Source organism: Macrobrachium rosenbergii, chromosome 2 (assembly GCF_040412425.1).
Source record: "Macrobrachium rosenbergii isolate ZJJX-2024 chromosome 2, ASM4041242v1, whole genome shotgun sequence".
Classification (NCBI taxonomy): Eukaryota; Metazoa; Arthropoda; class Malacostraca; order Decapoda; family Palaemonidae; genus Macrobrachium; species Macrobrachium rosenbergii.
In genome coordinates this window covers 73,828,613-73,843,221 of record NC_089742.1, presented here as the reverse complement: position 1 = coordinate 73,843,221, position 14,609 = coordinate 73,828,613, and the positions used below count along the sequence as shown (strand labels likewise).

The 14,609-nt window shown below is 37.8% G+C and overlaps 1 protein-coding gene across 2 annotated transcripts in view; it reads right to left on the bottom strand.

Moving 5' to 3' along the window:
• LOC136848613 (cysteine and glycine-rich protein 1-like) overlaps positions 1–14,609 on the bottom strand; it is a 55,481-nt gene that overhangs the window by 7,294 nt on the left and 33,578 nt on the right. For both annotated transcript variants that reach the window (XM_067120994.1, XM_067121003.1), the window contains exon 3: positions 6,636–6,790. In XM_067120994.1, coding sequence (XP_066977095.1) covers positions 6,636–6,790 — 155 coding nt within the window. The remainder of the gene's footprint in view (positions 1–6,635; positions 6,791–14,609) is intronic.

The window sequence follows — 14,609 nt, the reverse complement described above, 5'->3', positions numbered from 1 at the left end:
GGTTTTTGAAACCGACATCGCTGTCATTCGTAAAGGAGAGAGGGGCAGCGCCTAGTAGCTCTTCCGGGTGGTCTTTGCTGACCACGTTTACGAGGAGGTGTGTGACGACGATTGACGAACTCCAAGTCAGCGGGCGCAAGTAACAAGATGACTGTGGTTTTTCTTTTTTCCTAATGACAGACCCATTATGGTTTTGAAGTGTGAGGCACTGACAGCAACTACAGTAAGACCTCTGTGCGTTCAGTTGGACACCTTTATGGATTCGTATCCTTGGTAAAGACAAGTATAATTACAACTGGTGTTTAGGGACCGGCTGTTAATGCCTGATCCATGGGCACAATCCCCCGTAGGGGGGTAGTGCCGTCAGTGCACCTCATGCGGTGCACCGTAGGCTTTACTTGAGGTTCTTTGCAGCACGCCTTCGGCCCCTAGCTGCTATTCCTTTCGTTCCTTTTACTGTACCTCCTTTCATATTCTCTTTCTTCCATCTTACTTTCCACCCTCTCCTAAGAATTGATTCATAGTGCAACTGCGAGGTTTTCCTCCTGTTACACCTTTCAAACATTTTACTGTCAATTTCTGTTTCAGCGCTGAATGACATCATAGGTCCCAGTGCTTGGCCTTTGCCCTAAATTGTATATTCAATTCAACATTAACGGCGTCATACACCTACATAAAATGCTCAGCTCAGCCCAGCACACACACTCAGTCACCTTCATCTTCTATCACTCTCGAGCTTCCTGTATATGAATACCCTTCCTTCCTTTCCCGTATCTCTTTCACGCCATCTATCCACCACTTTCTAGGTCATCCTCTCCTCCCCCCAAGCCCCGCCCCTGACATTTATGGATCATTCAACTCTTTCCACCACCTCATCATCCTTAATGCTTTCTGCGTTTCCAAACTACCTTAATGCACGTTGATCCATTCTTTCACATCCATCAACCCTTTTACCTCTTATTCTCATGCTTCTCGACATGTCTCGTCCCTCCATTAATTACTATACCACATATACTGCACACACATTTCATAATCGCAGCTTTCACCTTTTGTCTTTCATATGCGTCCAGCTTTAGTTCCTTCAAGCAAACTTGGATCAATGGCTCTTCCATATATCCCCAACTTAGCATCCACAGATGTCCCAAAAGTCTCTGTGCAATCTCTTGCACACAGTTTGTTGCCCTCCTTGCTTCACCTGCTCTTTGACTGACTACCCACATCCTACCACCATCCATTCTGTCTACCCCCAAATATCCATACAAATCAACCGCCTCCATTACTCCACCTTCCATATTAGTATTCACTGCTCCATCTTCTTGGCTTCCAAAAAAGTCTGAGGAAAGCGAGAGGATCTGAGGCCAAGGTGGCTACCATAAAAGTCTATATACCTGGTGAAAGTGACCATCAGATTCTATATGTGTTTTTTTCCCTAAAAGAGATAAATGCTAAACATTCTGCTGGTAATCTATATTTGTGCTTCTTTCATATGCCATACTCTCTGCGCAGCTGAAAATCATTGAAAGAATATATCAGAAATCAATTATTTCATGAGCTGAACAAAATGACGTTATAAATGACTTATTTCTTATCTAATGATCTAAAAAGAGAAATGCTGGAAAGTCTGTTTCAATTCTTCTGGAATGGAATATAGAGTTTAGGCCAAGGCCAAGCACTGGGACCTATAAAGTCACTCAGCGCTGGAAAGGAAAATGAGAGTAGGTAGGTTTGAAAGGTGTAACAGGAGGAAAACCTCAAAGCAGTTGAACTATGAAATAATTGTTAGGGGAGGGTGGATAGCAAGATGGAAGAAAGATAATGTGAATGGAGGTACAGTAAACGGAATGAAAGGAGTTGCAGCTAGGGGCCGAAGGGACGCTGCAAAGAACCTTTAGCAAAGCCTACAGTGTACCCCGTGAGGTGCACTGACGGCAATATCCCCCTACGAGAATAATTGTTCCGAAATGACTTGTTGATGGTCGATCTATGAAATTGCCCATAATACTTATTTCCAAAGAGGAGACTTGGAATTACACATGTTGCGACGGAAGAGTCTTGCCTAAGTAGAGACCAACCCATTAGTTTCTTCTTTTTTCTAGTATCTGGAAAGCCACGAAAAGTAACGTTTCGTCCCTATATTGGTATTTGAAACACAACTGCATAGACTGCATTCATTAAGAGTACTTTCAAAACACGGAAGCATTATCACTGAACATCATCTTTTGTTTTTTCTTTTCTTTGCGATGAAGCTAAAGAAACGAGTAGTTCTTCACTTATCAAAAGCAGTGTTAATACACACCATAACAAGGTGAGCACACACTTGCTTCTATTGAACGTGTAACGTCAGGACTCATTTTGGAACGCTGACAACTTGCCCAGGTACTTCCTGACTTTGCTGACGTCAGAAAGGTGCGAGCAGGATTCCCATGTCATACACCAGATCACAGTCAACCTTTCAACAGCTAAACGAATACCGTTTTGCTATGATTCACCTCGTTACAGACTTTACTTTCCTAAGAAAATAAAACCTTGGTTTGCCTTTACTAGCTTAATTTCGAAATGGAATCGATTTGTCTATGCCCTGTAGGAATATCTAAAAAAAAAAAAAGTGTAAAACGTTAAATGACAACATCCATGATTTAACATCCCAAGGGGGGGGGGGGAAGACATCGGGCTGTCTTCTTGTAATTCTACCCTTCGATACAGCGAAAGGGAAAATCAATTTAACTGTTCGTTTTGAAGTCTCACGTGGGAAAAAAGCACGTTAAAACGAAGAAAAGAAAAACACGTGAGAGAGAGTGGGTTTCTGTAGGCCTTTAACAATACTGAAGAGGTAACCTTGTAACTGATAAGAATTTTGTGGCGACAGGAATTCTACACCACCCTTCTCTTCTAGCTCAGTGGTTCTCAACCTTTTTTTAGAATAGATTAGAATATGCAATTTAGGCCGAAGGCCAAGCGTTGAGACCTATGAGGTCATTCAGAACTGAGAGGAAAATTGAGAGTAAAAGGTTACAAAGGTGTAACAGAAGGAAAACCTCGCAGTTGCACTATGAAACAATTGTTAGAAGAGGGTGGAATGTAAGATGGAAGAAAGAATATGAATGGAGGCACAGTGAAAGGAATGACAGGGGTTGCAGCTAGGGGCCGAAGGCACGTTGCAAAGAACCTTAAGTATCGCCTACAGTGTACCGCGTACGGTAACTGACGGCACTACCCAATTACGGGGAACTCAACTTTTTTTTTTTTAGTCCATGAACCCTTTCACCATATGTCAGGATGTCATTCCCCACAAACCCGCTTTCCAAAATTGTCTGCCTCAAAAGGTGCATTCCAAATAATACGCAGCAAAATACAAACACAAACACCCAAGCTAGAAGAGAGAAAGTCCAGGGTAACCTCTCAGTAGTGCGGACCGATGCACACTGCGTTTCGTGTGGTTCTAGAGCCAGTTTGAGCCTGCCAATCCGTGGTCACAATCACCCCCCTCTGAAACTCTGAAATTCCCTCTAATGGGGGAATTCCCCCTTGGTTGAGAACCATTGTCTGAAGGCCATACAAGGCAAGCTCTGCAACTGAGGCGAGCAGTGTCGTCACTTAGTAAGAAGATCAATGTCGGGCACAAAAACCCGTTTCTCACATGATGCTGATGTAGACGCACGTATATTGAGTGGCCTGAATCGTGATTAATGAAAAGTAAACAGACCATATATCGGCTGTCTAACTGATTAATGCCGACTGGCATTCGTTATGATTCAATGTTAAACATGAAACCAGAGAGTAGCTTCAATGTTTAATGGCCCTAGTGCCGAGGCCTATTTTGTAAACCTTTGGTGGTCATTGTGTATAGTGATGTATGATATGGAAACTTAATCCCATCATGTCAAAGTATAAAATCCACAGTCTTCACGATAATAATACTATGCATACGTACACTGGGTAGGTATAAACAAAATACAACATACGAAGACAATACACTGAAAAAGTAAAATTATATATTCATACGCAGAAATTTTAAAGAAATAAATGAAAACATGATTGGGATGGTAAGAAAATAAGCTAACATCGCACTAACCTACTGAAGCGGTTAAAAAAGGAAAGAAATAAACACACAAACAAATTACGATTACTTAAGGAACCATCAGCTAACTGCTCCGTGATCAGCACTTCAATTCTGCTTGAGCTGAGGTCCTGTACAGAAAATCCCAGTCTGTTTGTTGAAACGTCGGCTTTGAAAGAACGATTCCACTCACCGTGAAGAACAAACCGGGAAGGTCAGTGAAAGACAGTTGAAACAACTCGAACAGAAAAGGAAACTCTTCTCATAAAAACCTAAACTATTGTCAGAGAATTCAGTAACAGCAATTAAATAATGATTTGAGAGAAATATAAAATTAATATATCAATTTATATTTTTCCTAACACACGAACCTACTGTATACCTTCATATAGTATATAGGAGATTCCCCTGCGCTTCGCGTGACTCGACTGACTGTAGACTCGTTCTGCCTGAACAGCTAGTAACCCACTAGCTGTTTAGGCCTATTATTACATTTCTTACCATTATATAATTAAAAAGCGCTTTATCTAATGAACGAACAAGAACTGAGTTTACTCATATGTGAATATATCTGTCAAACTCAATCTGATGACGACGAAAAGGAAGACTATCCTTAGAAGAACGGAAATGCTAAGACTTTTGGTGAAATCTAGTGATCATACTGAACCGAACTACGATGACAAAAATGACACAACAAACTCTTCACGACTTGTTTTCCTACTATTTCTCGATACATTTTCTGTTGAGACTTGAATATGAACGCACATTAGGAAAATACAGTTCCAGCGCTTTGCCCACTGGTCACTGTTCGTGCAGCTGAATTTACAGTTCTAATGAATGTGCCAATTGGACTTTGTATACTTTAGAAAAAAATAAAACTTAGTGCCTCGTTTACAATGTGAGAATGAGTGTATTTCTGTTCTAGTAAAACCTTTCCTTTTCTTGGATACAAGTGCATAATGTGCAAGTTGGAATATAGTCTCTCGTTCTTGGTAGCGTAGTGGATGAAACATCACTCCTAATTAGGATTCAGAGCCATATGTGGAACGCCGGGCTGACCATTTATGTCTTAGACAGAGAGTTTTCAGCAGAAAGCCAGTCCAAGACGAAGAAATACACAGCGAGTTAGGAGTTCACTGGTTGTATGATTGCTTTAACTAACATGTATGAAACTTCCACTGTTCACCTGAGCATAGCTTATTCATTTTTTATACTTTATATTTTCTTTTCCAATGATTTACCAGTCTGACTAATATAAAAGTTCTCACAAGACTTACATGGGACTTGATATAACTCCAAACTTCTCAAGCAGATGGGGAATATCTTTGAAATTATTATTATGTAGTAGTACACACTGGATTTTTGCTCTGTAAATTTTCTGTTATCATGAAGTCTTTGCTGTTCTGAGTGCAATGTTATATACAGAAACAGGATATTTGAGTTTCTTGCCTGTAGCCATAATTATATCTTTTACTTTATCCGTGTGTTCACGGTTCCAAAATGCTCTTAAAAACACGGATGTAAAAATTCGATTTCTTAACTTCATTACTTTGACCAAAACAGCAATGTAAAAAAGCATGAATATTGGTGCGTTGTCGTTACACACTATTTAAATCGATTACTTCCGTGCAGAAGGTAATCCAAAAAGAGTAGGCAACCACCATTTCCATCGTGAAATTAATTGATGGGACCAGTTCATTTAATAAATTAAAGAAGGTATTTAAAATTTCGTTCCCTGACCACATACGTCTTATGTCGGCGGCATACCTACCTGAACCATACTACATCGCGTGAAATGATTTTGTTTAAAACTTTGCTCACAAAAAAATTCCTTATAAAAATTACCTAAAACTAAAGATAGGATGTTACCCAAAGCCAGACCAAAAATTTTAGAGTAAAATTTGCGAATGAATTCAAATTTAAATTCTTTTACATATATTTTAAGAAAAAATAGATCAAGGCAATTTAAATGTGTGTGGTAATTGCATAACCCCGAAAAACAGATTTAAATCACCAGATGCAATTAATTTATTTACTGACACGTTAATAAGTTCTTTGTATGCATATGCTGATAAGTTCTTTACGGAAGGACAAAATATTTTCACAAACAGTTACGAACAATGACTGTTTTTAAACACACACAGCGTCACCTTATTTCTAACATTATCGTCCGAATTTGAGTCAATTTCCGCGAGTGCCTGGGCAATGCGTACCGAAGTTTGGAGGCTGGAAGGGTGCACCTTTACTGCCCTAAAATGGAAAGACTGCAGTATCTGCAAAATTTTCGAAACTGAGACATGCCACCTATTGGGGTCGTGAAACACTAATACACAAGTTACTGCAGTTTCAGAATGATTCTTCAATGGCTTTATTTAGGGGGTCCCATTTGCAGTATCTGCAAAATCAGTAGTAAGGCAAGGGAAAGCTGCAGTATCTACCATTTTTCTCAGTTTTGTATTTTTGCAGATACTGCAGTCTTCCATTTTAGGGCAGTTTAGGCTCAAAAGCGTTTATGGCTGACTTCGTGACCTCTCTTCAGTAACAGAACGATACAAGAGCTCCAGTCTCTATTCCTGACCTGATACTTAGTCCCATCATCCATGGAGAGCACTCCAGCGCCGATGCCGTATCCGTAGCCCTTGGGGCCAAAGAGACGTCCATAACAACTCTTGCAGTACATCTCATCCTCGTGCTCGGTGAAGGTGCTGCTGTCAAGCAGTTTGTTGCACTTGGCTGTTGGAATAAGGAAGATTTAACATGTTAGTCATCTCACGACAGCCATCTGCATGGAAGGCAACTACAATTAGAAAGAAAATTACAAAAATAAAATTTGTATTTTCCCTAACATACGAACCTACACCTTCATAATATATATACGTAGGGGGGTTAGTGCCATCAGTGCACTGTAGGCATTACTTAAGGTTCTTTGCAGCGTGCCTTTGGCCCCTAGCTGCAACCCCTTTCTATCCTTTTACTGTACCTCCTTTCATATTCTCTTTCTTCCATCTTACTTTCCATCCTCTCTAACAATTGATTCATAGTGCAACTGCAAGGTTTTCTTCCTGTTACACCTTTCAAACCTTTCACTGTAATTTTCGTTTTCAGCTCTGAATGACCTCATAGGTCCCAGTTCTTGTCTTTGGCTTAAATTCTATATTCAATTCAATTCAATATATAAGAGATTCCCATTTGCTTCACGTGACTCAGTTGATTGTAGACTTGTTTTACTGAAAACCACTAGCTTCCTGTGCCCTGATCTGGCCTGGTCAGAACCTACCCAAGCTTCCTCAGGCTACAACAAAAAGGGGTTTTAGTGTAAGTTTCCCTCTTTCTCGAAGTCTGGAGATGTTTTTCTTCCTTCACACGTACAAGTATTCCTGAATTCCAAGATCACTAACATGTATCGTTTGGTGTTCCCGGAATTGTACCCATTTGAAGGGGTCATATGAGGTGAAGCTACTGTTTCTTTAAGGGGAGGATTTGATCTGAATGTTCTCAATCCATTACATGTTGAATTTTTTTCACAGAGATTCTGTAATTAACATTTCAATTCCATTTCTCAGTAACTTAGATTCCTCAGGCAGATTTTATGAAATACATTGAAAATTAAACTTTTGTAAGAATTTTCTACTAACTCTCCATAAAAAATCTGCTTGCCAGAAACACAAGTTATGTAATGCTGGAGAGAGAGAGAGAGAGAGAGAGAGAGAGAGAGAGAGAGAGAGAGAGAGAGAGAGAGAGAGGTTTACTGTGAAGCGCCGAGTCAGTGCGGAAAGGCTGAATGAAGCTCGTGAACATGGCTTCCTCAGCCAAAAGAGGTTTGTAAGTACATAGCTGCAACGTCGGCAAAAATGGCGGCACTAAGTCCATTATGTGAATGATGTAATCCATCGCCTAATCATCCGTACACACACTCACCTCCTAAAAAGGTAACACATTTTGCACTTCATTAGAGTCAATTCTATTACCAGCATTTCATTCAAACATGCACACGTGATACTTTTTCGTATTTTGCATCACAGAATACTTCATAGGAACGTAAAGAATGAAACGTCTTTAAAATTTTACCGATGACTGAATTCAGGTATTTTCTGATTCCGTCATAACCAGCCGTAACTAGAGAGAAAGAATTCACAAGACACCAAAATCCATCCAGGTTACTCGTTTTGTCCAATGCTGCACTGATATACGTCTGAATTCTTCAACTGCACTTGGATGATCACAGAAAACGACCCCAGAACCTTCTGCCCTGAGGAACTCATGACTCACCCGAGCACACTTTCGTTGTGAATGTTGCATGAAAGATTAAATGGTTATCAACCTGATAAATAAAACTTGACGATAAGCAATGCGCAACTTACATAACAGCAGTCAGGTACTGGACAGTCACCAGCCCTCCTTTATTGATATCCAAGATTACTGACGGAAGAACCTTTCCGTTTATTTGTGACTCAGGGGTCATCTCAGTCCGTTTACCGATACCAAACAAAATCCTACGCAGTGAAAAACGTATAGGTACACATTGTGCTTTACAAACACTCACACACACACATACATACATACACATACACACACAACACACACACATATATATATACATAAATACATACATACATACATACTTACTGACACATATACATAATATTAACTTTATCACATACACAATTGTTCTGTGCAATAGTAGAGTTACTAAAAGGACCTCATTCAAACTGGGTGGTATCTAATGGAGTATTTATTCTGAAAAAGTTGCAAGCTTTCTTGGACAACCAGTCCACATTATCAAGTATGCGTTGTGTGTGCATATGTATGTATGTTTGTTTGTGTGTATGTAAAGCACAATCTGTACCCATATGTTTTTCACTGTGTAAGATTTTGTGTGTGGTATCAGTAAACGAACTGAGATGACCCCTGAGTCACCAAAAAACGGAAAGGTTCTTCCGTCAGTAAACCTGGATATTAATAAAAGAAGGGATGTTGACTGTCCAGTACCTGACTGCCGTAAAGTAAGTCGTGCATTACTTATCGTCAAGTTTTATTTATCAGGTTGACAACCATTTAATCTTTCATGCAACATTCACAACGGAAGTGTGCTCGGGTGATTCATGTGTTCGTCAGGGCGGAAGGCTCTGGAGACGTCTTCTGGGATCATCGAAGTGCAGTTCAAGTGTTCGTAATTAGCATATATATGTATTTATATATATATATATATATATATATATATATATATATATATATATATATATATATAGATGATAGATAGATAGATAGGATAGATATAAAAGATTAATATAATTTTTGTCACGAAACACAGTGACATTTTTTCATTCACAAATATTAAACTACAAACGTCGCTAATATTAATTGATATTTACCTTGAAAATAACATGACTATACATACATACATACACATATACATATATATACACATACATATGTGTATATATATAAATATATATATATATATATATATATATATATATATATATATATATATATATATATATATATATATATATATATAAAGATCAATAAATTTCATGTTTCATATCCAGTTTCTTTCGGGAATTTACACTCAAGGGGATTATAAGTGATTTGTGTGACGAAATACTAATCATTGATAATTCTCCTTGGGTGTAAGTTACAGGCGAGTTAATTTAATAAATAAATGTACAAAAATATGACTAAAAAGATATCATATTTGCAGGTGATAAAAACTATATATATAATATATATATATATATATATATATATATATATATATATATATTTATCTTGTTATATAGATCTCTGAAGATCAATGAATGTATGTTCGAATTTCTTTTATTTTCCTGCATGGTTTCCTTTCTTCGGTGATTAATGCCAACAGGAATAAACTCCAGCAGTACAGGCGAGTTTATTTAAGAAATAAATGGACAAAAAGAGACTTTATATTACTATTTGTGAACAAATAAGAAATGGATCTCCATCACAGTCTCTGATCGGTAGGTGACATTTTTGTCTTGTTATCCACCTCTCTGTAGCGCCGTGCATTGAGTATTTGAATATCACCTTATCATAAGTAGAATATTTATCAGAATAGGTTTGGACATTTATTTGCGGCTTCTGCATAACAGCTGAGACGGGCACGGCTCAGTGCCGACGATTTCAGCTGCTTTTCACACTTCCAGTTTGATTTTCACTCGACTTCGAAGAGGCGTGCAAGTATAAATTCAATTGGTCATAGTGAAAGGATATTAGATTCTGAAGTTCTTATTCAGTTCTGATGGTGATGAACATATCACTGATTTGCCCGGCTTAAATATTAGATAGATTTGAGGCGCCCAATTAATTTCACCTAATGTGGAATATGGAATTTAGGCCATAGGCCTATGAGGTCATTAAGCGCTGAAAGGGAAACTGAGAGTAGAAAGGTTTGAAAGGTGTAACAGGAGGAAAACGTCGCAGTTGCACGGTGAATCAATTGTTAGGAGAGGTTGGATAGCAAGATGGAAGAGAGAGAACATGAAAGGAGGTGCAGTAAAAGGAACGAAAGGGGTTGCAGCTAGGGGCCGAAGGGACGCTGTAAAGAACCTTACGCAATGCCTACAGTGCACCGCGCGAGGTACACTGACGGCACTACCTCCCTAGGGAGATCTTAGCAAAGTCATCCAAAGGGAGACCCATCGCTACACCTTCTAAGTGGCTTAATTGCTCCTCTTGAAATGACAGAGTTGACAACAATAACTTGCTAAGCAGCTTGGCGGCTACCCCTCCTAATGAGGGCATGTCGTGCTTAAGGTCTCTCAGTCCTTGACCAGTACCCTGGGCTGTAGGCCCTCTTCAAACTTACGAGCTTACTGTCGACTTGGGTTCTATTCACAGCATATATACCAACCAGTTCATCTTTCTATTCACTTCAAAGATATTGTTTCTGAAAGGGGAATTTTCTGAGGTTTTCAAGGACGCAGTCCTTATTTCTATGATATTATTGGCGATTTGATCCGAACCTGTTTCAATTTTTTTACATTCTGGGTGACTGCTTTTGAATTGAAGTGGCGAATCATGCCTAGGTTCGGAAAATGTTATGCTGCGGCCTGAGCGATGCTGGCCAATTTCAGTGAATCCTTCGGTGAAGAATTCATTCTTTATGTGGCCTCAAGCACGGCAAAGGAGTTACTTAACATTTTTTGTCTTGATTATTGTCTAGCATGAGCGCTTTAGGATTTTAGATGTATGCAGTTACATAATCTCTTTCTGGTGGTGGTGGGCGAAACTAGCTCGTCCCACTGCTCTACGTTGTTCTTTCTCAATTCCAGTCGCTTGCTGGTTCCTTTACTTGTAAGGCAAAGCTCTTCCTCAGCTACTGCCTGTTTATGCATGCCAGATCATAACGATTAATACTAAGGGGACACTCCACAATCTTTCACAAATTTATCTTTTCTTTTTCTACCACCTAATAGTGATCAGGCTTACCTCCTTCCACCATTTTCTCTTTTCCAGTACACAAATATTCTCCTCTGGAAATCAAGTCCCTTTACAAACACAGTGGCACAACTCTCTCCATTCTTATTTACTCCAAGAACTCCCTACCTACCAACAATGCCTTCTCTTTCTCTCTCATTTCTGGAATTGAATCACGAAGCCAGAGTCACTTACCACAAAAAAATTCTCTTTTGTTTACTTTTTTTTTTTATTCATGGACCGTGTATACTCACTCTTACAGATTTTTTCTTCAGCCACACTCAGTCTGACCCATTCATTCTTGAACTAAAACGTATTAACTTTTTCACCTGTTGGAATATAGAGTTTAGGCCAAAGGCCAAGCCCTGGGACCTCATGAGGTCATTCAGCGCTGGAAAGGAAACTGAGAGTAGGTAGCTTTTAAAGGTGTAACAGGAGGAAAACATCGCAGCTGCACTTTGAAATATTTGTTAGGAGAGGGTGGATAGCGATAGAAGAAAGATAATATGACAGGAGGTACAGTAAAAGGAATGAAAGAGGTTGCAACTCGGAGCCGATGGGACGCTGCAAAGAACCTTTAGTAATGCCTACAGTGCACATCGTGAAGGCGCACTGACGGTTCACTTGTTCTCAGTCTCCCTGGCATTACAAGTGCCACCCCTTCCATAGCTCTACACCTTTCAAGCTTTCAGCTATCCCAGACGCAGTCACTTTGTTCTTTCCATGCCTGGAAACAGCCATTCGTTTGTCTCTCTCACGCATTGCCAAAACTTCCACTTTCCTCTCTTGAGAAAAAGCAGCTCTTATACACTTCTGCGCCATATCCATGGCTCTGCCCATTGGTTAAGTATACCTTAGTTTAGCCAGACCACTGAGCTGATTAACAGCTCTCATAGGCTGGCCCGAAGGATTAGAATTATTTTACGTTACCTAGCAACGAGACCTACAGCTTACTGTGGAATCCGAACCACATTATAGCGAGAAATGAATTCTATCACCAGAAATAAATTTCTCTAATTCTTCATTGGCCGGTCGGAGAATCGAACGCGGGACCAGCAGAGTGCTAGCTGAGAACGATACCCACCCGTCCAATGAAGAACTTCTCTGCCCATTGGTGACTTACACCATGCACATCGATGAGAGGGCCATTACCTTCTAATATTATAAGAATTTTTATCACAGTACCGTGGCATTAATACTATATATATATATATATATATATATATATATATATATATATATATATATATATATATATATATATATATATATATATAAAAGAAAACGTTAAGTCCTGTAACTTACGTAAGCCCTCCTTGTAAACAATTTAAGTCAGATTTATCTGTATTTGCTGTGTCTTAATTCCTTGTGATCTTTAAAGTTGCTGTTAGTATTTATATTATAAATTTTACCGATTTGTAATTTTAGAGTTTATGAATATAACTTCACTGGGATTTATGGTATTATTGGAGAAAAATAAGTGTTTACGCAGTATGTAATTAGTATCTGTGCTTAACTTCCTGTGTGTTTTGAATAGCAGCCATACATAACAAAGGGATTGTTTGACCCCATTCTAAAAGAGAAATGCTTCTCAGAACTTTTTAGTTTTATTTCGTTATCATCTGCATTGTCATTGTCTTTCTGTTCCGACTTTTTCTTTTTGGAAGCACTTAAACACAGGTATGTATTAAACATAGACTATGTATGCACATATATTTATATATACTATATATATATATATATATATATATATATATATATATATATATATTTATATACATTATATATATATATATATTATATATATATATATATATATATATATATATATATATATATATATATATATATATATATATATATATAAAATGTGTATAGGCTATATATTGTATATAAAATGTGCGTTATATAGTCTATGTTTAAGTAAGTCTGTAAGGAAAACTGGGAACAGAACGCCAATGACAATGAAGATGATAATGAAATCAAACTAAAAAGTTCCTTGAAGCATTTCTCTTTTAGAATGGGCTCAAACAATCCCTTTGTTGTGTATAGCTGCTGTTCAAAACACAGGAAGTTAAGCACAAATTTTATTACATACTGAGTAAACACTTTTATTTTTCTCCAGTAATACGATCAATCCCAGTGAAGTGATATTCATAAACTCTAAAATCACAAACCGGTGAAATTTATAATCTAAATACCAACAGCAACTTTAAAGATTACCAGGAATTAAGATACAACAAATACAGATAAATCTGACATAAACTGTTTACAAGGAAGACTTACGTAAGTTAAAGAACTTAACGTGTTTTTAGTTTTGCTGTTGGAAGCAACATTTCCTCCAAAACTCCCATTTTTTGGATGAGAGGAAGCTCCAAAATGGCGGCACTAATAAAGCAACAGTAAGTGCCTCAACGTGCAACGGTTATTACACAATAGCTGGAGCTAATCGAGTATCTCGAATCGATTAGTGATAGAAGTGTGGCAAATTTTGTGGTCACGCATTTTACGACTCCGTCGGAAAGCTTGCTTGGTTTCTTTATTACTTTTGGACCGCTGTCATTCAGATCTTCTCACTTATCTTAAATAATCTCGAGTTTTTTTTTTTATATATCTTCCGTTTAAATCAAAGACAATCACATTTAGTATGCCTAAAAAGATATGTATGCAAAATATCAAACCATGTAAAAGGGGAATTCACTGCTATACTTGTATCCATCTGTTGTAATTTATTTTTAAACTATTTTTATAATCTATATATATGTATATATACAAACTGTATATATGTATATATATAATATATATCTAATAAATATATATATATATATATATATATATATATATATATATATATATATATATATATATATATATATATATATATATATATATATATACACACATATACACACGTATGAATATATTATGTATATATAAAAAAATATCAATTATCAAACTCCCATTCTGCTAACTTACCTTTTCATCATCTCGACGAGACAGTAGACGATTTTGCCGAAATCACAGTTTTCGTACCAGACGTTACGAATAAATTTCCCCACATTTGAAGCAGGAGATTATTATATTTTCATACTAATATTTTCGTAAAATTTCA